The sequence below is a fragment of the Podarcis bocagei genome (genome assembly GCF_964188305.1).
Source record: "Podarcis bocagei genome assembly, chromosome: 13".
Classification (NCBI taxonomy): domain Eukaryota; kingdom Metazoa; phylum Chordata; class Lepidosauria; order Squamata; family Lacertidae; genus Podarcis; species Podarcis bocagei.
The window spans coordinates 2,397,817-2,422,450 of NC_138138.1; the positions used below are offsets into that span (position 1 = coordinate 2,397,817).

Here is a 24,634-nt window from a genome sequence, read left to right on the forward strand (position 1 = left end):
GGCCTTGCCAGCACCCAACCCCTGCGCTCAAGAGATCTACACTGGCATGGCTGTCATATAGAAAGGCCTAAATGCCTTGAGACCAGTTTGCCTGCAGGATGGCATCTCCCCATATATACCCACCTGACTGGTTTGATCAGCAGAACTGGCACTGTGGCAGATGCCACAGTCAGGGCCGTCTTACCCATAGGCGCTAGGGGTGTGGGGCACCTGGGCGCCAGGCTCTCAGGGGCGCCAGGCCGAGAGTCCGAGGCCCGAGAGTTGAGTCCAGGGAAGAGCCTGCCGGTTGGTCAGAGCTCCGTGGCAGACTCTTCTTCTGCGGGCAGCTCTGCGCTGCGAGTTCGGGGGCGACCGAGCCAGCAAGACGCTGAGGCAGCCAGCTGGCTCCGCACTCCTGTGCGCCTGGGACTGGGCAAGCTGGGGGGGGGCACTGGGCAGATCTTTTCACCTTGGCACCGCATATGCTTAAGACAGCCCTGGCCACAGTTGTAAGAACTTGAGCTTTGAGAGTTGCAGCACCCAAACTCTGGAACTCCCTGCCTCTTGATATCAGACAGGCGCCTTCCCTGGACTTTTTATGGCACTGGCTAAAAACATTTTTTGTTTATACAAGCCTACCCAGATATTTAGAAAGGCAACACAAGTTTTAAGCTGTTTTCAGTCTATTATTATTTTAATTTTCCAAAAGTCTTTAATCATTGTTAATCCTTCTTATTGATCATTTGTTTTATCCTTTGTAAAACTTTTTTGAGGGTTGTTTCCCCCCCACAATCAAGCAGTGTATAGATTTTATGAAATAAATAGTAAGGGTCTACACCCAGCACAGAAGGGAAAGATAGAATTTGTGGAACAAGTGACAGATAACAAAATGTGCTGATGCAATAAGGAAGTTCAGGCTTCAGGAATGGAGAGACGTCTGCCTGCCTTGGAGAGGCCACAGGGCTCTTTAAAGCAGTTTGTGGCCACCAGGTTCCTTCCAGATGTTTTGGACCGAAATCCCCAATAGTGCCAGCTCACACATCTGTGCTAGCCAGTCAGAAACATCTGGAGGGCACCCAGATCTTCAGGTCTGCATAATTAAACTTTTGCCTTGCCTAAGGAAACAGGCAGCAGGTCAATGAATGGAATTATTTCCATGGAGAGACCAGCTATGGATCTAGAAGCACCGAGATGCTACAATGGGTGGCAATAGGCAAGGCTTCAAAGAATGCTTGGAGAACTGCAAAGAGGACTGGTCCCTTCAGCAGTCACAGGGCCACCCTGCACATTCAGGGACAGCAGGCTTCCATGGCTGGGGCTCACAGGTGGGAATCTCCACAAAACATGAGGCTGTTTGTTGCCAGCAGACTGAATACTGTATTGAGCTAAGCTGACCCAGCAAAGGCAAAACTGTACATCACAAATTAACACAATACTCTCCCTCGGCTGTCACCTGGGGCAGCCATTCCATCGGATGGAGAGATAGGAAGCGAGATTCATGCCATCAGCTTTGCTGAAAGCCCATCTCCATCAGGCGCCTCCTGCCCCTGAACTGGGCCCGCGGCTCATTATCGGAACAAAAGGCTCTTTAGAAACTGATGCCTGAGCTTGGTTTTTCTCTTCCTCTTCCCTCCCAATCCCCTTCCCCTTGTGTGCTGTGGTTTTTTTACATTGTAAGCCTGGGGGGCAGGGAGCGTCCTGTTGTAAATGTACGTAAATCATTTCCAGAGCCTTTTTGGCCAAAAACCAAATGCTCTCAATAACCACAATGGCTGGATTCTGCACCAAGGAAAGCCCAATTGTGCAGCAGTCTGCAAAAGACACACAGGCCCCAATCACACCATACACTGAAAGCACTATGATACTACTTTAAATAGTCATGGCTTCTCCCTAGTCAATCCCTCTTCACAGAGAAGTCTGAGAACGGAAGCTCCGGGAGGAGAACAGGGGCCTCCTCCCAACTCTCAGCGCCCTTAACAGACTACAGCTCCCACAATCCTTTGGGGGAAGCCAGGACTGTTTAAAATGGCATCCTAGCCCCTTAAATGTGTGAGCATGGCTCACCTCTACAAATAAATTCACAGACACACATCTCCCCACATCAGACTTTATTTTATTTTTTTGTCTTCTCTGTTGCTACTTGAAGAAAATATAAGGCTTGGATGAGCAGTGATCCACTTAAGGCCTAAAATGGTTCTCGTGCCTCAGAAACCAAGATATCTGAAAAGGCAACAATGGGGAAAGTGGGGAAAGGAGGAAGGTTGCAGGTAGTTCAAAGGGTGAGAAGTTATCCCTGAAGTAAACAGTTGCAAAAAGGAGTGAGAAAATATTTCGACTCCGGGGAGATTAAAAATGTCACTCAAGAAAGGTAACTGAAGGCTGGTTTTCATTATTACTTCTTTGTGCAAATCACACACACACACACACACACTTCGCTGGCATCTGTTGTGGAGAAACACCTAATTCAGTCAGCACATCAAAAAACCAGGTACAAACAGCCATACCTGCTGCACCATCGAAGCATCTAACTATACAGGAATCCCAAAATATACATAGATTATAAAATATTAGGAATATATATATATATATATATATATATATATATATATATATATATATATATGGAATACAGTACCACTTAGCTAAGCTTTATTGCCAGGTGCCCCTCATTTCCCGAGACTGGTTATAAATAAATCTGTTAGATAAAGATTATAAAATACTTTTTAAGCTCTTGAACGAGCAGGACAAAAGGTTCAGGAAGATCCTGGAGACGATCTCCAGGTTGTATTGCTTCAGTTTTGGTAGAAACACATTTCTAAGTCGAGCTTCTCTGGAGGCTGAGACCGGCCGGAGGGGCTGCTCACAGTGACCAGGAGACCATCTGCTGGAGGAAGCGGGTGGGCAGAGGGAGGCGCTTGGTCAAGCCTTGTAGCTCAGTTCAGCATTCATCTTTGTGTACATTTCGTAGATTGCATCCAGAATGGGTGTCGCCTTGGAGAGGAACTGGTGGATCTTCTCTAAGGTCTCCTCTTCCTTCACCTCTTTGCCTTTTTCCAGGGCTTTCAGCAAATCCGATTTGTAAGGGAGAGCATACACAGAGCCCTGGGTGAGGACAAAGAGAGACAGAATAAACCCAAGTCACACGAAGCAAGAAACTCCAGCTAGCGCAGTTGATTAGAGCGGGGCGCTGAGAACGCCAAGGTTGCAGGTTTGATCCCCAGATGGGACAGCTGCACATGCCCGCATCACAACACGCTGAACTAGATCAGGCATCTCCAACTTCAAACAGGCTGCGATCTGCTCCCCAAAACTGGCAGTGGTCTACCCATTGTCACTGGAGGGACGAAGAGCGTGCGTGGGGTGCGTGTGTGGAAGGAGGTGGCTAACTGGACGCAGGAGGGTGGAGTTTAAGTGGGGGGGGAGGAAAGGGAGGCAAAAGTTCTCTCTTTGAGGAGCCAGTAGGCTTCTCTCTCCCCCACCCCCAAGCCAGCCCTCTCTTTCCTCCCTAAATCAGCTGCTGAAGCATGGCCAGTCAAGAATTTAACGTGGATTGGTGACCTTTTCCTTCAAAATTATAGGCAGGGCTTCGTATGCCAGCTTCGCCATTTCCTTCACTGGGTGCAGGAATTTTATTGTCCGTTTAAACAGGACTCTGTTTTTGCACCTACACATAAACACACACCACTTTTAATTATTATCTGAGATGTGGAGGGGAAGGGAAAGGAAAAGCGGGACATTCCAGGACCAAATCAGAAACCGGGGTGGCTTCAGTAATTCCGGGACTGCCCCTGGAAAATCAGGACACTTGGAGAGGATGTGAATCCCTCTCTTTAGCTTTGCACTCATTTGTCATGTTCAGAGTGAGGCTTCATTCGCATCATACATTTAAAGCAGTCTCAGACCACTTCAACAGCCATGGCTCCCCCCCCCCCCCGAAAGGATTCTGGGAGCTGTGGTCTGTATGGTTGCGGAGAGGTGTTAGGAGACTCCTATTCCCCTCAGAGGCCGACAATTCGCAGAGCTCCATGTGATGGTTGAACCACCCTGGGAATTGCATCTCTTTGAGGGGAAGAGGGGACTCCCGACAGCCCTCAGCACCCTTCACAAACTACAGTGCCCAGAATTCTTTGGAGGGAGCCGTGACTGTGCTTTCAACATCTGGTGTGAATGAAGCCTGAGTTATCTCTGCCCTCCTCGCCCAGAAGACCAGGGCACAGGGCTGCCCTCCCTCATCCCCCCCCCCCCGGAAAAGTGCCAACATGCCAACCCAGTCAGATGACGGGAGGTGTGGCAAAACCGCCTGGAGTTAAAGACCCACCCCACCTGAACTGCAGTGGAAAATAAATATTGTACAACATGGAGAGCAGACCAACCTACTCTTAGGGATGATCTACTGTTTTGTCTTGTTTAAGAAAAAAAGATAAAAAAGAGGGGGGAGTACTTCTTTATCAGTTGAATGCAAATCTAGGGAACTCTCTGCTCCTGGATGTTTGGGCATGTCTGCGTTCTGCAACTGGCAAGCACAGAAATGGGTGGTGGGTGGGAGGCCCAATGCTGTGAGAATTTCAGTCCTCATGACCAGCAAGACAGACTTGAAAGCATGTGTAGAACAACAGCTAAAATCTCAGGAACCAGAGAAGTGGGGAAGGAGAGGAGGGGAGCTGGATTTCCATGATTTCCTGGATTTCCTCAGCGCCTTGTGCTGCTTCACCCCTCCTAGTGACTAGCAGAAATACACACACACAGGTGGAAAAAAATTATGCACATGGCAGAATTCACCTTGTTTTCCGGGTGCAAGACTCAGGTTACCTTAGTGCAGAATTCCTTCAGAATGCAAAACAGGTATAACTCTGGGTTAGATTTCTACACTGAGAATAGTCAGTGGCTATTAGCCTTCCTAGCCTGAAGCACAGTCAGCAGTGGGATGTCCAGCAGGATTCTCCTTAAGAGCCATCTAGGTCAGCATCCAACAGGGGCCAGCCAGACCATTCTGGGGCAAATCCACAACCGAGGCATCTCCTGTAGCTCTCCCTGCCCCCGTAGCTGGCATTCAAAGAGAGACTGCTTCAGAATAAGGAGGTTCCTTCAGCTATCATTTCTGGTTACCTCACAGCTCTGGCCACCTCACCACAAAAAAGGAGACTGCAGAACTGGGAAAGGTTCAGGAAAGGGCCCCCCAAACAGTCAAGAGGCTGGAGTGCCCCCCCCCATGAAACAAGGCTGCAGCGTTTGGGGCTTTGTAGTTTAGAGAAGAGGTGAGTGAGAGGCGACACGGCAGGAAGCTTATGAAATTAGGCACGGAGCCCCTTGGGATCAGGCTGGCTCCGCTGGGTGCCTCTTGCGAGCTCCACTCACCAAGAACAGCTTCTGCAGCATCCAGCCGTGGTACTTCCTCAGTGCCAACTCATAGGCCTTGGTGGCATTGACCCGGATGAGGTTTGGATTCTCCTCGTCCCTCTCGCCATCGCACAGGCTCTGCAGCAGAACTTGGATGAACTTCAGGCCCCTGCGGGAGAAACGGGGCAGGTGAGGCGGGGGGAGGACACCTGCCCTGCGAGAGGCACCTGCCAGGCACCGCCAGGAAACACAGCACCCGAACCTTTTGTCACTTAAAACAGGCCTGTTGTGAACTAGAACTCCCACTGCCCCTGACCACTGGCTCCACTGGCTGATGGAGTGGCTGTTGTTTGTATGCTGCCCTCCGTCAGACCATCCCAGGGTACTAAGCCTTGAAGAAGCGCACAGCGTTGAGCAGTGTTCAACAGCAGGTTGAAATGGATTAAAATAATAATTTGTTTTATTTTACTTATAACAAATACCTCTATGCGCATAGTATCATTTATATCTATCTATCCAACCTTCCTAGCTGATGCATCACAGCTGCCTTCCAGATTCTTACAAACCATCCTTTTACTATCGGTATTTTTTTCATTCTTGTGTCACTATTACTGCTTCTTTACGCTCCAGCTGATCACCCATCTATACTAATAAAATTGTCAAAATGGGGGGGTGGGGACAGGTTATCAGTGAAATGGTTTTAATCACTGATGCTAACATTTCCCACCACAGGCAGTACATAGTATATTCAGACCATTTTTCTTTTGTATTTGTGCAGAGATTGGTCCCGATTAAAGACTTCACACCAACAATTCTGTTCCTATGTTTTCCTGCCAATTCTCATCCTCCACTCTCTCCTAAACCTTGGATCATATTGTGGCAGGAAACACATTTTGGAACTCCCTGCCTATTGACATAAAACAGGTGCCATTGCCATGCTCTTTTCAGCACTGGCTAAAAATATTTTTGTTTAGGCAAGACTATCTAGCAACGCAGAATGTTGACATGTGTTTCAACCTGTTTCTAGCTTTATCATCAGTTTAAATTACCGTATTTTTCGCTCTATGAGACGCACCAGACTATGAGACGCACCTAGTTTTTGGAGGAGGAAAACAAGAGGAAAAAAAATTCTGAATCCCAGAAGCCAGAACAGCAAGAGGGATCTTGCTTCTGGGATAGCCTCTTGCTGTTCTGGCTTCTGGGATAGCCGCCAAAGCCTCTCCCGGGCAGCGGGATGAAGGCTCCCCCTGCCCGGAAGAGGCTGCGCGCGGCTAAACTGCCCTCTATCCCTTCCCCCACCGCCCGCAAAAGCCAGCCAAGAGCCGCGCGCTCTTTAAAGGGAGCATGGCTCTTGCGGGCTTTTCTACAAGGTGGGAGAAGCCCTATCAATATCTGCTCCATAAGGCGCACAGACATTTTCCCTTACTTTTTAGGAGGGAAAAAGTGCGTCTTATAGAGCAAAAAATGCGGTAATTTCTGAAAGTTTTAAATAGCTGGTTTTTAATTGCTTTTTTGACAATTGTATTGTTTTATTCTTCTTGTAAGCTGCTTTCAGGGGGGACGCGGGTGGCGCTGTGGGCTAAAGCCTCAGCGCCTAGGGCTTGCCGATCGAAAGGTCGGCGGTTCGAATCCCCGCGGCGGGGTGCGCTCCCGCTGCTCGGTCCCAGCGCCTGCCAACCTAGCAGTTCGAAAGCACCCCCGGGTGCAAGTAGATAAATAGGTACCGCTTACCAGCGGGAAGGTAAACGGCGTTCCGTGTGCTGCGCTGGCTCGCCAGATGCAGCTTTGTCACGCTGGCCACGTGACCCGGAAGTGTCTCCAGACAGCGCTGGCCCCCGGCCAATAGATGTGAGATGGGCGCACAAACCCCAGAGTCTGTCAAGACTGGCCCGTTCGGGCAGGGGTACCTTTACCTTTACCTAAGCTGCTTTCAGGTTTTTCTTCTTACAATCAAGCAGTCTATAAATTTCATGAAATAAATAAAATTATTTTGCAGAGTAAATAAAGACTCTGCTCCACTGGAGGTTTTAAAGCAGAACTTGGATGGCCAGCTGCCAGGGGTTCTTGAGTTGCGATTCCTGCATTGCAGGGGGCTGGACTAGATGACTTTTGCGGGTCCCTTCCAACTCTACAACTCTATGATGCCAAGTGTTGTCTTTCCCTTTGGCACTCCACACCCAGGTGGGGAGGGAACAAGGGCCTCAGCCATTCCCCCCCGACTCCTTGTTGCATTTTCATAGCTCAGGGTTTGCTGGTACCTCTCGGGTCTTTCGGACCAGAACTGCCATCTGCCCCGGCCAGCATGGCTCTCCTGCTGGGACGGAGAGCAGTGGCGAGATGAAATCTTCCGGAGGATTATTTGTTTGGCAGAGGGTGTTGGGTGACCACATTACATCATCCCGTCAGCCCCCCAGGCACCAGGGAGGCCTCCGAGCCACCACCCTCCAACCCACAGGCACCTTTTCAGCCACATGAGTGCCAAGGTTGCCCCAACTTTTGGCCAAGCCGCTCCATGCATCTCCTTCTCCACCTCCAAGATGTTCTGCAGCGTTTTGAACTTGGTTGGATTCGATTCATAAACAGCTCGTATTTTCTGAAATGGAACCAAACGAAAAGAACACAGAAAGGTCAATTCAACAACACAGAGAATGCAGCACAGGTGTCAAATAGCAAAAAATCAAGAGTCATTTTTGCTCTGTTTGTTTCTACCATCTCCCTTGTACATCTCACTCTTTTTTTGAGGACCGAGGGAAGGCAGTGGCTGCTACCAATTTTGAATTCTCACCATGTAATTAAAAATGTTTTTAAGTAGGGGGTGCTTCCTCAATGGCTAACACCCACCTGCCCACTGGCTCCCCTTTCCCCACACCTGGCCGCCTCATCCTCCCTCTACACCTGACCAATGCTCCCTCACTTTTGACAAACTGCTTTCTGAAGCACCTTGCTCCTTTAAACAAGTTCACTTGAGCCACCAGCCACACTGGAGTTGCCATGCCTGTGAACTGCAGCATGACAACAGACTTGTGACTTTGTTATACAAGCAAGAAAAACCACCGTCAACAAGAGAATTATGGAATTGTAGAGTTGAAAGGGACCCTGAGGGTCATTTATTCCAACCCCCTGTAATGCAGGGATCTCAACTAAGATTGCAAGATAGGAAATGCCATATATCTGGTAGGGCTGTTTGTCCATCTAGCCCAGTACAGCATATACTATTCTGATTGGTGGCAGCTCTCCAGGGAGTCTTTGGCAGCAAGGGTCTTTCCCATCAGCCGCCCTCTTAACTGAAGATGCCCGGGGGGCGGGACTGAACCTGGAAACCAGGGCCGAAGTTAATGGGGGGGGTAGCCAGAGTCTCATCCCTGGATGAAGCCTAGAGGGACACCACTGAGGCTCCCAGCTTGCAGGGGCTTCCTCTGACCACGGCCCCCCCTTGCGGCTCTGGAGAGTCTTTCATAGAGTGGATCCGGAGCTGCTGAGAACCAGAGGGATTCTAATTTGCTAGGGGATGCAAAAAAAACCTGGAAAAAGATCCACCTTCCCCTTTCCCCTGCCTGTTTTTGGAACCGTTTGCAAAAGAGAAATCCTGGATAAGGTTGCTCTCCAAGCAAAGTTGAAAAGGGGAAGCTTTCTTTCTTTCTTTCTTTCTTCTTTTGTTTCCCTCAACATCTCAGAGATCAATTAAAAGCGGTGAAGAGATCAGAACACCACCTTCTGCCCTCTTTGGGAACAGAAGCACTTTGGAGTATTGCTTGCTTATGTGTTTGTGTTCTCTCTCTCTCTCTCTCACTGTGTGTTTGGATCTAGAGGACAACATACATGTTTACACCATGAGAATACATAAAGAGGGCACTGGGGCATATGATCAGCTACAAAAACTGAGTCCTCTTTATACTGAAAACAAAATACCTGTAATGAAAGAAATGTGATGCTGATATACGAAGCACTTTGTATTTATCCCTTCCTGTAATTTGGAAGGAAAATTTAGCCAATCCACTTTAAATTATTCAGCAATTTTTTTAAGGAAACTTGTGGAGTATTTATTCTTTTATTTTATTATTTAGAGCCTTAAACTGCAAGCCTTTACTACTCAGAAGTCCCAATGAATTCAATGGAGCTTACTCCCAGGTAACTGTGTAAAGATTCTGCAGTCTTATACTGCAATCTTAAGCACTTTTACTCAAAAGTAAGTCCCACTGAGTTCAATAGGACTTAGTCTTTGATGTGTGCCTGATTATTATCACAGTTTCTATCATTAGGAGTAGGAGAGACCCAGAGTCAATATCTAACTACAGGCCAATATCGCTATTAAATTGCGATCACAAACTTTTTGCCAAATAGACTTACAGAGGCCATCAATGAAATTATACACCCAAATCAGTCTGGGTTCCTCCCGGGAAGACAAATCCCGGCCAATACTAGAAACATTGTAGACATTTTAGAATATTTAGAAGCCAAAAATGATAAAAAGCTGCCTTATTATTACTCGATGCAGAAAAGGCATTCAACAATGTTTTGTGGTATTACATGAATAAACAATTGGAGGTAATGGGTCTAGGAACAAAATTCAGAAAAGGAATAGAGGCAATATATGAGCAACAAAAAGCAAGGTTAATAATAAATGGTAATCTAACAGACAATATCCCTATAACTAAAGGAACCAGACAGGGGTGCCCCTTGTCACCTCTGTTATTTATATTAGCTTTGGAACCGCTGCTGAATAATATCAGGAAAGAAGGAAAAATAAAAGGAATTACAGTCAGAAAGAAATATAAAATCAGAGCATTCGCAGATGATATAATAATAACAACTCAGGATCCAAATCAAAGTATTCCAGCAGCTATTGATTTAATTACAAAATACGGGAAATTAATGGGCCTGAAGATAAACCACCATAAAACAAAGTTATTGACCAAATTAAAAAATAAGGCTAAATACCTAGGGATTTGGCTTTCAAATAAAAATACAAATCTCTACGAAGATAACTATATTAAAACATGGAAAGACATAAAAAAGGGTTTGGAAAACTGGACTAAATGACAGCTTTCCCTTTTGGGAAGAATCTCGGTAATAAAAATGAACATCCTCCCAAAAATGATTTTTTTGTTTCAAACTTTAACAATTCTGGGAAGAATGAAATGCTTCCAGGATTGGAAAAAAGAATTAGCTAGATTTGTCTAGAACCGAAATAAACCGAGAATTAAACATCAGGTATTGATGGACAAAAGGGAAAGAGGAGGATTTGGATTACCAGATCTGGAATTATACCATGCTGCAGCAGGATTAGTATGGCTAAAAAAATGGATTACATTAAAAGAAACAGATGTTTTGGATCTTGAGGAGCACGATAACCGGTTTGGGTGGCACGCCTATCTAATATACGAAAAGGTGAAGGTCCACAAAGTTTTCTTAAGCCATGTAATAAGGAAATCACTATAAGATATGGAGTAAACATAGAGGAATTTTGGAACCAAAGATACCTTTGTGGACATCTCCAGTGGAAGCAATAGCAGTTAAAAGGAAAAACATGAAAGGAGAGTGGCCCACCTACCGGATACTACTAGAACCAGACAAAGATAAGCCAACTTTTAAAAAATGCCATCTGTCTGATTGGATACAGTATTTCCAGCTAAATCAAAAATTGTGTATAGATAAGAAAGAAGGTCTTGCCAAAGAAACTTCCACTTTTGAAAGAGAATTAATATATAATAAAGGAAAGTATATATCAAGAATGTAGTATGAATATCTTTTAGAGTGGGAAGTGAAAGAGGAGCAGGTAAAAACATCAATGATAAGGTGGGCACAAGACTTTGGATATAATATCTATATGGAGCAGTGGGAAAGACTGTGGCAACAAGATATTAAATTTACATCATGTTATAACTTGAGGGAGAATACCATAAAGATTCTTTACAGATGGCATCACCACCCCATGAAGACATTTGCTAAAATGTACAAAGGTACAGTGGTACCTCGCAAGACGAACGCCTCGCAAGACGGAAAAGCCGCTAGACGAAAGGGTTTTCCGTTTTGGAGGCGCTTCGCAAGACGAATTTCCCTATGGGCTTGCTTCGCAAGACGACAGCCCATAGGGAAATCTCCGGGACAGCGGGGAAGCGCAGCGCGTCTTCCCCACTGTCCTCGGACCTCCTCCGAAGCCGGGCGGTGGGGCGGGAACGCCTTCTGAAGGCGGGCGGGGGGCGAAAGTCTTTGCTCCCCCCTGCCTGCCTGTCCCGGAGGGCTTTTGAAGGCAGGCGGGGGGGGGAGCAAAGACTTTCGCCCCCCGCCCGCCTTCAGAAGAGGTCCAGGACCTCTTCTGAAGGCTGGTGGGGGGCAAAAGTCTTTGTCCCCCCTGCCTGCCTTCCCAGGGGCTTTTAAATCGCCCCGGACAGCGGAGAAGTCCTCCGCTGTCCCGGGGCGATTTTAAAATGCCGCCCGCCAGCATTTTAAGATTGCCCGGACAGCGGAGAAGTCCTCCGCTGTCCCGGGGTTTTTTAAAATGCTGGGGGTGGGAAGAAAAGCCCTTATCCCCCCCCCCAGCCTTCAGAAGAGGTCCGGGGACAGACTGTCCCCGGACCTGGTCTGAAGGCGGTTTCCCTAGGAACGCATTAATTGATTTTCAATGCATTCCTATGGGAAACCGTGCATCGCAAGACGAAAAACTCGCAAGACGAAGAGACTTGCGGAACAAATTAATTTCATCTTGCGAGGCACCACTGTAGTTCACCAACATGCTGGCGAAGCAAAAAGGAGATAGGGTCTTACTATCACATGTGGTGGACGTGCATAATTATAAGTGAATTTTGGAACAACATATATGGTGAATTTTAGAAATTATTTAAATTCACTGTTAAAAAAAGGCCAGAGATTTTCCTATTAGGAATATTGCCAATAGAAATTAAGCTAAACACAAGACCACTGTTCATGTACACAATCACAGCTGCGAGAATACTAGTGGCCAGAAGCTGGAAATGCGAAACAACACCAACAATAACAGAATGGCAGACACTCATGATAGAGTATTTCCAATTAGCAAAGCTGAGTGGAAAAGTCAGGGGAACCTTAAATCAAAAAGTATACGGAGAATGGAAACTATTTAAGGAATATATAAGACTATATTGTAAAAATGATACCATCCTAGCAGAATTGAATGATATTTGTGTATAATAAATAAATGGAATAAACATCTTAGAGGTATATATGGAAAAAGATATAAAACAAACTGTGTGATAAAATCAAGACAACAGAAAAAGCATAATGAGAACGACTGGAAGCTTTTCACAGAAGACTTTATTGGATAAGACATGATGTATAAATATCTGGTACTTTTAATTGTTTTTTTCTTTTCTTTTTTCTTCTTGTTACTTTTAAACTTTTTGTACTTTCTGATGTGGAGAATATTTTTTTTCCTCTTTTCTTTTTTTCTTTTCTGTGCTTAACTTTGTTGTACTTACCTTTATTGTAAGATTGTGTTTTAAACCAATAAAGATGTATTTAAAAACTAAAAAAAAAGGAGTAGGAGTTGTAGTATATCATACAGTCATAATACTTCTTAGAAGTCCTGAAATGATCTCTGAGGAGATCTACTTAAGGTTGAATGAAAGCCAGATGCATACACAGACAGTTTTAGTATTTGGAAAGACTCTCGCTTCTCCAGCCTCTTTCAAACTCCTTTTTATGCCCTTTATGAACAAATGTGTTGTGGTGGGTGTGTGACAAACTGGGTCTTTGCCCTGGGTGACAGCAAGCCGAGTTCTGGCCCCTGGGCTGGGGTCCTGCTCTGCCCCCCATTGCAGGGCAATTCCCACTTGACTGGCCAGCACAAAGGCCCTTCCTTACCTTAATGTTCCCAGAGAGGTCAGCTTTGACTGGCGCATACACAATGGGCGTCCCCAGGCAATCTGAAAGGAAAAGGAGCAGCCTGGCGTTAATACAAAGCACAGCTGCCACGGAAAGGAGCCCAGAATCGGGCACTAGGCACTGGAACATAGCTATAATGAAGAAAACCACACATCATTTGAGTTTTTGACAAGGACCAGAACCTCCAGGCGCTGTTTATATGCTTTGTCATTCATTTATTACATAGGCATCTTTTTGAAGACAGCCCTCGTCAGAAGCCTGGCAAATCTGAACCAAACTTGACAACTGAACAACATGAATATTCTTGACTTTCCAATGGTGGCTCAGGATAAGCAAACCCTTTTATATTAAGAGAGTTTTCTGTTTAGCTGTCAGTCACATTGAATCCTGGAATTGTAGAGCTGGAAGGGACCACGAGGGCTGCTCCTGGGATAGCTCAGTCAGTTAAGCACAAGACTCTTCATCTCTAGGTCACGGGTTCGAGCCCCACGCTGGACGAAAGAAACCTGCTCTACAATTTCAGGATTCAATGTGACTGACAGCTAAACAGAAAATTCTTGACTTTGTTATTTTATCCCATGTGCAACTGTACCCATTCTTCTACGTGCCTCTTTTATAGTTTTGCTTTTCGTCTTTCAATTTTCACCTGTCGTTATAACTGTTCTTGTTTTCCATACATTATAAAATGACATTTTAACCCAACATTAGACTCCTGCTTAAAGCCCAGTAAGAAGAAACGGAACTGTTTCCTTTTTAAAAAAAACCACCCCCTAGTTAGGGGGCACGTGAGAAGAGGGGGGCAACATGTTTGCACTAGTTTTCTGGTCCACAAGAAGGTGAAAACTCAGGAAGGGAGATTCTGGCTGAACTTCAATAAAAATGCCTTGCAAGCAAGTCAATGGAACCAGGTATCAGGAGGGGTGAAAGTCTCCAAGGAGAGGTACCTAGAATCATATTTATTATTATTTATTATTATTATTAAATAGATTTATATACCACCCATCATCAAAAGATCTCAGGGCAGCTCAGAAGATAAAAATACAAGGTGGAAGCACAAAACAACAAAAGAACAACCCCCACCCCTGCCACAATCACATTTTAAAGGCTGTAGAGTATGAATCAGCCCAAGGCCTGGTTGAAGAGGAAAGATTTGCCTGGCACCTAAACATATGTAAAGAAGGCACCAGGCGGACCTCTCTGGGGAGAGCACCCCGCAAGTGGGGAGCCAGGACAGAAGAAGCCCCGTTCTGGCGTTGCCACCCTCCGGACCTCACGTGGAGGAGGCACACTGAGAAGGGCCTCAGAGTCCAGGATGGTTTATACGGGGAGAGGCGGTCCTTGAGGTCTTGCGGTCCTGAGCTGTTTAATTTGGGAGAAACTGCAAAAGTCATCTAATCCAACCAGAGATGATCCAGCGTGGGAGGGGTGGTAAGGGGCCAAAATTTTGAGGGCGACTTTAGGCAATCAATTTCTCTCAACCTAACTGACACTGCAGGGGTGTTGTGGGGATAATAAGAAAGGAAAACCAGGCGCATGACAGCCTGATCTCTTTGGAGAGACAGTCCAAACGTTATAAAGTTGGATGCGCCCACACCCTGTATCTGCTTAACACACACATTCAGTGTCAGTGCCAACAGCCCTTTAGTACTTCCAGAAAATGTTCTGTTGGCCAGTTTCTAGTCGCAAAGAGTTCCACAGTTTCCCCCAAACCTGTGATATCTTCACAGCTCACATCAGTTTATGAAGCCGTCAGGTATTCCTACAGTTTTGGAGGGAGAAACGTTTTGCTAGATGCCAAGTGAACCAGTTGACCAACATGCCCATATGAAGCAGTTTGGCTCTCAAAGCAGCCTTTGTACAGCTGATCAGACTAAGGGGGTTTACGGGGAGGGGCTGCAAAGAGAGCTTTTATAATGCATTTCCTAACATAATAGCTCCTACTGTGAAGCCCAGGAGAGAACAAGCCTGTCTATTGTCTGTTGAAAGCATTCTCTGGAGTGACGAAATCGGTCAGAGGGGGATGTCTCTCAACACAGATCCACTGGCTGCCTCACCATTGGTGCTGGTGTGGGGAAGCTCCAGTCCTCCAGATGTTGCCAGGCTACAAGTCCCACTGGCCATGATGGCTCTGGTGAACGAGTTGGAAGGGGTCCCAAGGGTCAGCTAGTCAAACCCCACACTAAGCTGGCGCTCGGCACACCTGGGGGCCACAGATTCCCCATCCCTGCCCTCAGCCAGGGAAAGAAGCAGCCCTTATTTTTCTGTCTAGCATCCATGTGTTCACCATCTTTCACCAAATCAATGGGGAAATGGGCATCCAGCCAGATGGCGAGACAATCCCCGCCCAACCTTCTAACAGTTCCCAAGAGCTTTTGCTCTTCAGTGCCACCTTCCCACCAGCCAGATGCAACAACAGACCCAACATTCTTGCCTTTCTGGTTCCAGCCACACAATACCTGCCTGCAGGCAAGTGTACCAGCAACTTGAGCAAGAGCCGTGGCTGAGTGGCAGAGAAGCAGCCTTGCAAGAGTCACCTGCCAATTTGGCCCAAGGGGAGACGCGCTTCCACCCCCACGCCTAGGTCCCTGCGCCTAGAGCCAACTGGGACAGAGAAAGGGCCTGAACCTGAGCAGCAGGATTTTCAGCAGCTGCTGTTGCGTCAAGCCGGTCAGGCAGCATCCCATGCAGATGTAGAGTGCAAAAGGTTGCAGGAGGGAGGAGGACGGGAGGAAGACGACTGGGATCTTCTGTGGCCCTGAATGATTATCCAACTTTTCCCCAGGAAAGGCCTTGTTGCCAACAGAGCGCAGGAGAGCAGCCAGCTCCAATTGGGGTTCACAGCAATGGCCAGACTCTCAAGCACACATGCCACCTGCAGGAGACAGTCCAAGTGAAGTCTCAACCTTTTATAGGATATTTTTGAGTTCCACACCAAATTCCAGAAATATATGCTCCCTTGGTCCACTCCAGGATGTATGGGGATGTTAGGGGAGGGATAGTACCTCTGGTGGGGTAGTTTGCTCACCTTGGGTCCCCACTCTATACTCAGCTCTCACCTGGGGCTCCTAGAAGCTGCTGGCATGCGACAGCAGCCGCATCTTGAGAACGGCCTCGACTGGCCAGCTAAATCAGGTGAGGGTGGTCGATGGCTCTCAACCCCTTGGAGAGTTAGGGACTTCCCCTGCATGCCAAGACAGGCTCTGGCAGATTGAGCAGATGTGACCCGTGGTGGATCCAATGGTCAATGGTCAAGAGGGCGGTTTCTGCCCTTGTTGTAGAGGGAAGAGAGGGGCAGATGGGGCTCATCCACCTGAGAAAGGAGCCCATCTAAGGGGACATCTCTGGCAGAAGAAAAAGCCAAGGAGTAAACCCTGTACAAATCCAGAGTGGAGTTCCTAAGATGATCCCTAAAACATAGCAGTTGTATTTCACCCCCAGAGGCACACTCCATTGTCTCCAAAGACAGATGGCTGTCAACAGCTGGTCCACTCCTTTGTACTATCCCCCTACTTTACGCTAATTATGGTTACAAACTAGGATTCTAACATTTATATACACATTCATACTCATACGTTTCAGAGATTTGGTCCGCCTTTGCCAATCTGGAGTGTTGGCTGGGAGTGATGGGAGTTGTAGTCCAAAATATCTGGAGGCATCAGGTTGGCAGGGGCTAGATTAGCTGATCCACTTTGTGCCTCTACAAAACAGCTGGAGGTTTTTTAAATATTCTGTATATTCCAAAATATACAGCCACCAAGGGTTCAGAATTACATCAAAACAGAAGAAGTGTCTTGGGTAGCTTTGCATGATGTCCACAAACATTATCTTATTTGTGGGAGAGGAAAAGGTGCCGTGTGCAGAATCTGTGAAACTATCCCAGCATCCCAAGTGCTGTCAAGCTCCTCCTAAAGTTCACACTACGGACCACCATCAGGTACGCTGGAGGGCCACCTCAGATTAATGCAGCTTAAAGTTGTGCAAAAATGGAAGCATGATACATGGCAGGGCTGTTGTGAGGAGAGAAAAGACAAGGAAGTGGCAACACAACAGACGTGTGGAAAATTATGCCTGGCCTGGAGGAAGGGGAGAGAGAAAAGTTCCTCATAAGACCACAACTCATGGACAGCCCAGGCAGCTCAGTGTTGGGAGATTCACTTATGCATGCAGCACGCAGTTAAACTAAGGGACTCCCTCCCACAGGAAGCAGCGGTGGTCACCAACCTGGACTGGGCAAATTCCTAGAGGAGGAAAAGGCTCTCGGTGGCCACCAGCCAGGACAGCTCTGCTTTGCCCCCCCCCCCCCCATTCAGAGGCAGCCATGCTTCTGAATCCCAGTTGCTGGAAGCCACAGGAGCGGAGAGGTCTTCTTGCGCCCGGGTCCTGCTTGCGGGCTTCTCCTTGTGGCATCTGCTGGACTAGACGGGCCACTGGCCTGATCCTTATGCCCTCATATGGACCACAATCAAGTTCATAGAGCAGGTTGCACTTTTCATGAAGCGCTTTATGAAATAGCAACAGATCACCCTAAATGGAAAGCTATCCTCCCCCCACCCCCAAAAAACCACCCTGGGGAGAATCCTTCAAGTTTTGACAAAGCTCCCAGAAGAAGAAGCTGCATAGCTGCTGGGCAGATGGAAAGCAAAGATAAGTCTGGGATTTGCCACAGCGGATTTCTCTTCTAGGGTGCAGCACTTGGCAGGAGCCCTCGCTCAAGAAGACGTCTGGCATGAAGAAAGAGCAGCCAGTCACTGCTCCACACTCACCGGAGAGCCAGGGCAGGGCAGGGCGCTGCTCCAACAAGCCAGATCCTTGCCTCTGCCACTCCCTTGCCGCTAGATGGGATCAAATCCCCTGATCACCAAACGTATATGCTCCATTTGGCCTCAAGGCCATTGCACAGGGGCGGGGGGGGGGGGTTGCTGAATTCTGCTAGTTCAACATGACTCCTTCCTCAAAGTAAGGCAATTTCCACAGGCTGCTCCAATTCACTTTTACATTCTTGCACTCAACCAACCTCTCAAACTGTGTGCTTAACAATTGGCCATTATAAGAACTACGACGCTCCTTTTTGGAGCTGTGTTGCTTTTCCCCCTCCCTGCTTTTCCTTTTTGTGTCCTGTCTCTGATAGTAAGCCTGCAGGCCACAGACTGCCTTGTTTCCATTGTTTAAAAATGCTCTAGAGAGGCAGAGAATCCGCCAGGTGAGCAGGGCTGAGCCGTACTTACTCAGTGGGCCTGGATAGACATATCAGAACCCTGCTTCATTGTTCCTGAGTCCCAGCCTTCTGAACTGGTCCCCAGCTTGATCCCTTCCCAGATTAGGACCTTCCATGAGCTCTGGCTCTCATGAATTTAAGGTTATTATTTTTTTAACAATTGACAGCTCCGCTCAACAGATACCCTGAGGCTGGTACAGTGAGAAGGCAGTGCATAAAACATAATCAGCCCAAGGTACCCAGGGAGCAAAGAGTTCCAGTTACATCCATTATGAAAGTGCGCTCCTTATTTGACAAGCCAGCGATCACTTTCCTTACGTGGCGCATTTTGATCACTGGTGGCAAGAAGTGCAGCCTGCCAGGACAAAGCGCTCAGCGACTCCTTGGCAAACATTTGCTCAACTTCTCGGTTTACCCCAAGGCCTCAACACAGAGATTTTCCTTAGACAAACCCCGTTCAGAGGAGCTGCTCCAGCATCTCCTGAAGGCAGAAAAACAGACAACTGCCCCCCACCCACAAATACTCCTTCCTGAAAAATAAAGATATCTAGGTGCACAGACTGTGGCATGTAATACTCAGGATCACAGAAAAAGACTCCCAAGCCCAGAAGGCACACCCCACATTTCCAGGCCGTGGCTACTCCAGCGGAAAGATACTCTGTGCATGCTCAGAAGGACACCATTTAGCTCAAGAACAGTGTTGAAGATGGGGTCTGGTTATTGACCCCATGAACCAGGGAAGCCATTCCAGGACAGGGCTGGGTGCCAAGGGTCTCAGTTTGAAAGAGAGCAGAGAGAGGAGCTGGACGCTGCCTCAGCTTCACAGCAGTTGGCCAGTCCCTCTACAGAAAGCTCTCCTCCTCCACTGACACCCAGATCATGAAGAGCCGTGTGTTGCTGAGCAACAGGCCTAGAGGGGGATCCCTCCTTCTTGCTAGAGTTGCTTGGGAGGGGTCCGGAGGAAGAGGGCTGGAGAGCAAAGGAGGGTTCCAGCAACTGGTATTCGAAAGCACTGCTGCCTTCCAGTGTGGAGGCAGAGCAGAGCCATCCTGCCTAGGAGCCACCGGCAGCCCTCTCCTCCTCCTTGAATTTGTCCAGTCCTCTTTTAAAGCCATCCAAGCTGGTGGCCATTGCAGCCTCCTGAGGGAGGAAATTCCAAAGCTTAACTATGTACTGAGTGCAGAAGCCCTTTCACTGTCCTGAATCTTCCTTCCTTCCTTCCTCCTGAATCTTGGAGGCCTTAATGGCTGCTCCCAGAGGACATGCTGCAATGGAGGTGCCTTTCTGAGCATGTCCAGAGCACCTTTCCATGGTCTGGAGGGATGCAGCCAGTCCCTGGGAAAACCAGAAGCACAAAGGCTTTGCAAAGAGAAGGTAATGCCCACATTTCTGGAGACTGTGGACAGGCAGAAAGAAGGTTTCCTCCCTGTCTCGTCATACAAAAATCAATTGGGGTTACCCAGTAAATCTCAGTGTTGGAAGAGTCAAGACAGGCTTCTTTAAAGCTTAAAACAATAGAACTTGATGCAACAAGATCATGGCCACCAACCTGGATGGCTTTAAGACAGGACTGGACAAATCCATGAAGGATCATGACTACTAGCCATCATGGCTATAATATTGTTGTGCATACCTCAGGGGCCCCCTCTGATATTTGGCCTCGTGTTCTCCATCCTAGAATGACATAGGATCTGCCAGGTGAGGTGGGGAAAGGCCCACCCAGTTGTCTCTATGGCAGCAGAGCAACCTCTCTGGACATGTAAACAGCAGAATTTAACTAGCAAGCTGAGGCCATTAGCTTAGCCAAGAGACTAGTCAAACTGGATCAGTAGGTTTCCTCTCACTGATTCTAACTCTGCATGCACAGGATTGGAAGGGACATGTTGGTATCATCCAGCCTGAGCCCCCCCCCAAAAAAACCCATAACAATGCTATAGGTGGGAATGACAGGTGGGGCGAGCGCTGTTGTGCTTCTGTGCTTTCCATTGGGGGGGCTGGTTGCCCATTGTGAGAAAAGGATGTTGGACCTCAGGGTGCCCTGGTCGGATCCAGCAGCATCCTTCTGGTGGCCATTTCTTCAGCTGCATTTAAAAAACCTATTTCTCTTGTAGGGCTAGAGGCAAGAAAAAGAGGTTGTTGGGTTCTGCCAAGATCCAGCCTCTGGACCTAGAAGGAAAGCTGAGTCCCTGCCAGACACACAGCTGCAGGATAAGGCCAGGCTGGCAATTAGGTAACCCAAGTGACAGGGGTGCCACCTCCCCACAGGTTCCTCTCCCCAGCCACACCTTTGCAGGTGCCCCACGTGACAACAGGCCCAAGGGCACGGCAAAGGCCCTGCCAAAACTTGTCAGAAGAGACAGATGGAAAGAGTCCAGCATCCTGTTCCCACAGTGGCCGACCAGCTGCCTCAATGAAAAAGTGGCAGCTCTGCCCTCCTGCTGTTTCCAGCAACCGGCATTCGCAAACACAGCTGCCTCAGCCATCCTGGCTACCGGCCATTGATTGCCCTGCCCTCCATGAAGTAGTCCAGTCCTCCTATCCAGCCATCCCAGTTGGTGGCTGCCATGCCTCCTGTGGAAGGGAGTTCCAGAGTTTAAGTGCATGAGGAAGTCGTTCTTTACTCGGTCCTGAATCTTCCAACACTCTGCTCCGTCAGATGCCCCCAAGGTCTACGAGAGAGGGAGAAAAACCTTCCTCTAGCTACCCAGCCTCTGCAGGCCAGGCATAATTTTATAAATTTCTATCCTGCTGCCTCTCACTTGCCTTTTCTCTAAACTGCAAAGTCCCAAAGGTTGCAACCTTTCCTCTCAGAAGAGTCCCTCCATCCCCGTCATCATTTTGGATGTCCAACTCTATTCCAACTCTGAAATACCGTATTTTTCGCTCTATAACATGCACCAGACCATAACACGCATGTAGTTTTTAGAGGAGGAAAACAAGAAAAAAAAATATTCTAAATGAAACAGTGGATGTATGATTTTTGTGGTTCATGCTGTGGCCACAGACATGTGATCTGACAGTGAGTTTGGAGTAGCCCAATGCAAAAATCCTGAGGATCCATGTGGATCCATGCTTTGTAACCACGGAGGAGGGAAGGAAGGGGAACCATGGATCCTCTGCTCACAACTGCAGCAGATCCCACCAGCCACCCGCAGGCATTCGCTCCATAACACGCACAGACATTTCCCCTTACTTTCTAGGAGGAAAAAAGTGAGTGTTATGGTGCAAAAAATATGGTATATTTTCTGAGGTGAGGTGAGCAGAAATTATAACTGAATGGCACCTCTTTATTCCTTTGAATGCCAGCTACTGGTGGACCTGAAAGATCTCTCAAGCTCCAGCAGCATTGCAGTGAGAGCAGCCTTGGCCAACCTGGTGCCCACAATATGTTCTGAGCCGAGTAACTGGATACGACAATCCTGTTTTTGAACTGCACCAGCCCTTTTCCTACATAAAATGCTCTTCTTTTGCGTAACAGCTGTCTTTGTCCTCACAACAACTCTACTGAAATTAAATCATTTCTTTTCTTGCTTTTTTTAGAGTGGAGAAGCTGAGGCAGAGCACAAAACAGCAGGTGACTCCGTGCCAAGGGCTCCAAAGCTGCTGCGGGACAAATGGTCAAACCCTGGTCTCTAACCTCACCACCGGAGGAAGCCACCTTAACCCCGAGTCCGGCCTGAGGTCCCTCTGGCTCATGCTGTCCACATCCGGTCTCTTCAGCCTGGAGTCCCCAGAGGTTGTTGACTTACAACTCCCAATACCCCCGGCCAACTTGGTCAATGGTGAGAGTTGTAGTCTTAACAACCCTGAGGGGCCCCGGATGGCAAAAGCTGATTGATACTGAGTGACCGTGGGTCTCCAAGGGTTCAGACCTGGGCGTCTCCCAGCCCTGCCTGGAGACAGCAGTGACGGAGCTGGGAGTCCAGCAGCAGAGGCTCCATCCCTGAATTGGCAGCGTTTACTCCAAGCAGCTTGAAACAGTGCTGCTGAATCAGGCCAGAGACCTGCCTTTGGCACTCCTGCAATCAAGCTTTTGACAACGGCCCACGAGATGTTTTGCGCAGGGTGCAAGCGTGATGCTTTGCCCCTAGTATTTGGCACAGATACACTGCCTCCTAACATGCAGGTTCCACACTCAGGTCTGCAATTCACCCATCAAGCCAGCGGGAAAGAAAAGAAAGCCACTACTGCTGCCAGGCTGGGCAGTGAAGGGATGTCAAGAGGCAGAGGCCTGGGCCAGCCGGGGCCCCTCCAGATGCAGAAGGGAGAAACTCTAAGGCCCAATACAAGAGGAAGCACTCAAAATATTCAATAGCAATATTCAACACAAGAGGTTTGTTTAATGAATTTATATCGCACCTTCCCTCCAAGGAGCTCAAGGTGCCCATAGACTTCTGTCCATCACCATTTTATCCCAGTGAGGGAGCTTAGGCTGAGAGGCAGCGCCTGGCCTCAGGTCACCCAGGGGCTGAGCGGGGATTTGAACCCTGGGCTTTCCCCCTCGAACACCAGTCTTGGGTCTGAAACTACCTATAGTCCTTTTTATCATTACAAGTTCTTTTCATTGGCTCAGACTGTACAGGTTGTGGGATCTTTGAGGTTTCTTTTACCTTTTTTAAACTGCCCTTTGTGCAGAAAGGCATTGCAGAAAGGCAAGATACAAATGGAGAACGGAAGGAAACTTATTCTCCTCTTTGGAGAGTGGCAGAGCAGCCTCTCTCTCTCTCTCTCTCTCCCAGCCTCACCTGCTCCCTCCGCGAAATGGGCGAGGGGAGAACCAGGCCGCCGACCCGGCAGGGCTCTTGTCCGAAGGATGGCAAGAAACCGCGACGAAGCCTCGGGACGCGGCTAGGCGCCTCCCGCGGCTCCCCGATCGCGCGCACACCCCCGCTTCGTCCCTCGCCCTTTCCGCCCGAGTCTCCCCGGGGAGGAAGGAGGCGGCCGCTTGGACGCGCCCCGGGCCTCCGCCCGCCGTGCAAGCGCGCCCCGTCCCCGTCCCCGTCGCCGTCCCGCCCGGAGCGAGCGCCGCTCACCGAAGAAGGGCGGCAGGTGCGCCACGGCCTCCAGGAAGGGCTCCGTGTCGATCTGCTTGTCGGCCGGCAGCGCCTTGAACTCGTACTCCAGCAGCAGCGCCATGGCGCCCCGACGCCCCGCCGCCCGCAGCCCCGCCGAGCCCAGCCAGGCAGCCAGCGAGAGGCGGCGGGCGGCGAGAAGTCGCTTCCCGGGGCGGAGCGGGGCGGAGGCGGGACGGCCCGCCCTCCGAGCCGGCGACGCCCCCACGCCCGGCGGGGCCAGGCGCTCCGGAGCCGGGCAGAGGGCGGGGAGCTCGCCAGGGAGGCTGGAGTTGACGCGCCCGCACTGCGGGGCCTGGACTAGAGGACCCGGGGGTCGCTTCCAGCGCTTCCCTTCCAGGATTCCACGGGGGAAGAGCCCCTCTACCTTGGCGGCTGCTGCTGCTGCTGTTCCCGGGGCTTACAGCTCCATCCCATGGTCGCCAACCTGGAAGTCGGCTTGCCCAGGGACTTGTGCTTCACTTCTTGCCCAAGGCTGGAAGTAAAGCACAACCTCCAACTCCCCACAGGCCTCGGTGCATTTTTTGCCCTTTCTGGGCTCTTTTAGGGCTGCTTTGGCCTTTGAAAAGTCACCTCTAGGTTCAGCACAATGCACACTTGCACAGTCACACATCCATGGGATGCTTGTAAATTGGTTGGGCAAAAATATCTTTCTTCTGCTGTATTTTATTGAAGATGATCAGAGCTACATTCATCCTATGTTACACTCTATCGTGTTTGTTTCCATTCACTGATGTTTTTACAGTGGTACCTCAGGTTACAGTGCTTCAGGTTACAGACTCTTCAGGTTACAGACTCCACTAACCCAGACATAGTACCTCAGGTTAAGAACTTTGCTTCAGGATGAGAACAGAAATCGTGCGGCGGCAGCGGGAGGCCCCATTAGCTAAAGTGGTGCTTCAGGTTAAGAACAGTTTCAGGTTAAGAATGGACCTCCGGAACGAATTAAGTTCTTAACCCGAGGTACCACTGCATAACATGTTGCTCTGCTATGTGGTATCTATGTGTGTAAGACGTTTGTGCATAGCAAACACAGGCGCTGAGTGCCAACAGGACTGTAAAAAACAAGGTTGGGCCACTGAGAAGCAAGAGGGGAAGTCAGCGCATGTTCAGAGGAACAACTGAGGTTTGCAGCAGTGCAAGAAAACTGCAGGGCTCGGGGTTCTTATGC

At 48.6% G+C, this 24,634-nt stretch overlaps 2 protein-coding genes across 2 annotated transcripts in view; one reads left to right on the forward strand and one right to left on the reverse strand.

The window, feature by feature from the left end:
* The window catches only part of LOC308572488 (putative CENPB DNA-binding domain-containing protein 1), a 258,614-nt gene extending 256,029 nt beyond the window's left edge, over positions 1-2,585 (forward strand). The window contains exon 5 of the mRNA XM_081168619.1: positions 2,196-2,585. The gene's annotated coding sequence lies outside the window, so the exon portion shown is untranslated. The remainder of the gene's footprint in view (positions 1-2,195) is intronic.
* On the reverse strand, positions 2,073-23,574 carry GLTP (glycolipid transfer protein). Its single transcript, XM_081168633.1, has 5 exons — positions 23,425-23,574; positions 13,156-13,217; positions 7,776-7,909; positions 5,335-5,485; positions 2,073-3,081 (listed from the first exon to the last, which is right to left on the reverse strand). The coding sequence occupies exons 1-5, from the start codon at positions 23,525-23,527 to the stop codon at positions 2,899-2,901; spliced, it is 633 nt and encodes a 210-aa protein (XP_081024759.1). The 5' UTR covers positions 23,528-23,574; the 3' UTR covers positions 2,073-2,898.
* Between the last annotated feature and the right edge of the window lie 1,060 nt (positions 23,575-24,634).

Bases quoted from the DNA above. Each gene is read 5' to 3' on its own strand.
- GLTP (XM_081168633.1), bottom strand. From the start codon at position 23,527: ATGGCGCTGCTGCTGGAGTACGAGTTCAAGGCGCTGCCGGCCGACAAG. The intron at 13,218-23,424 runs GTGAGCGGCGCT...TTTTCCTTTCAG, and splicing joins GCACCTGCCGCCCTTCTTCG to ATTGCCTGGGGACGCCCATT. The intron at 3,082-5,334 runs GTGAGTGGAGCT...GTCCTCACCCAG, and splicing joins TGCTGCAGAAGCTGTTCTTG to GGCTCTGTGTATGCTCTCCC.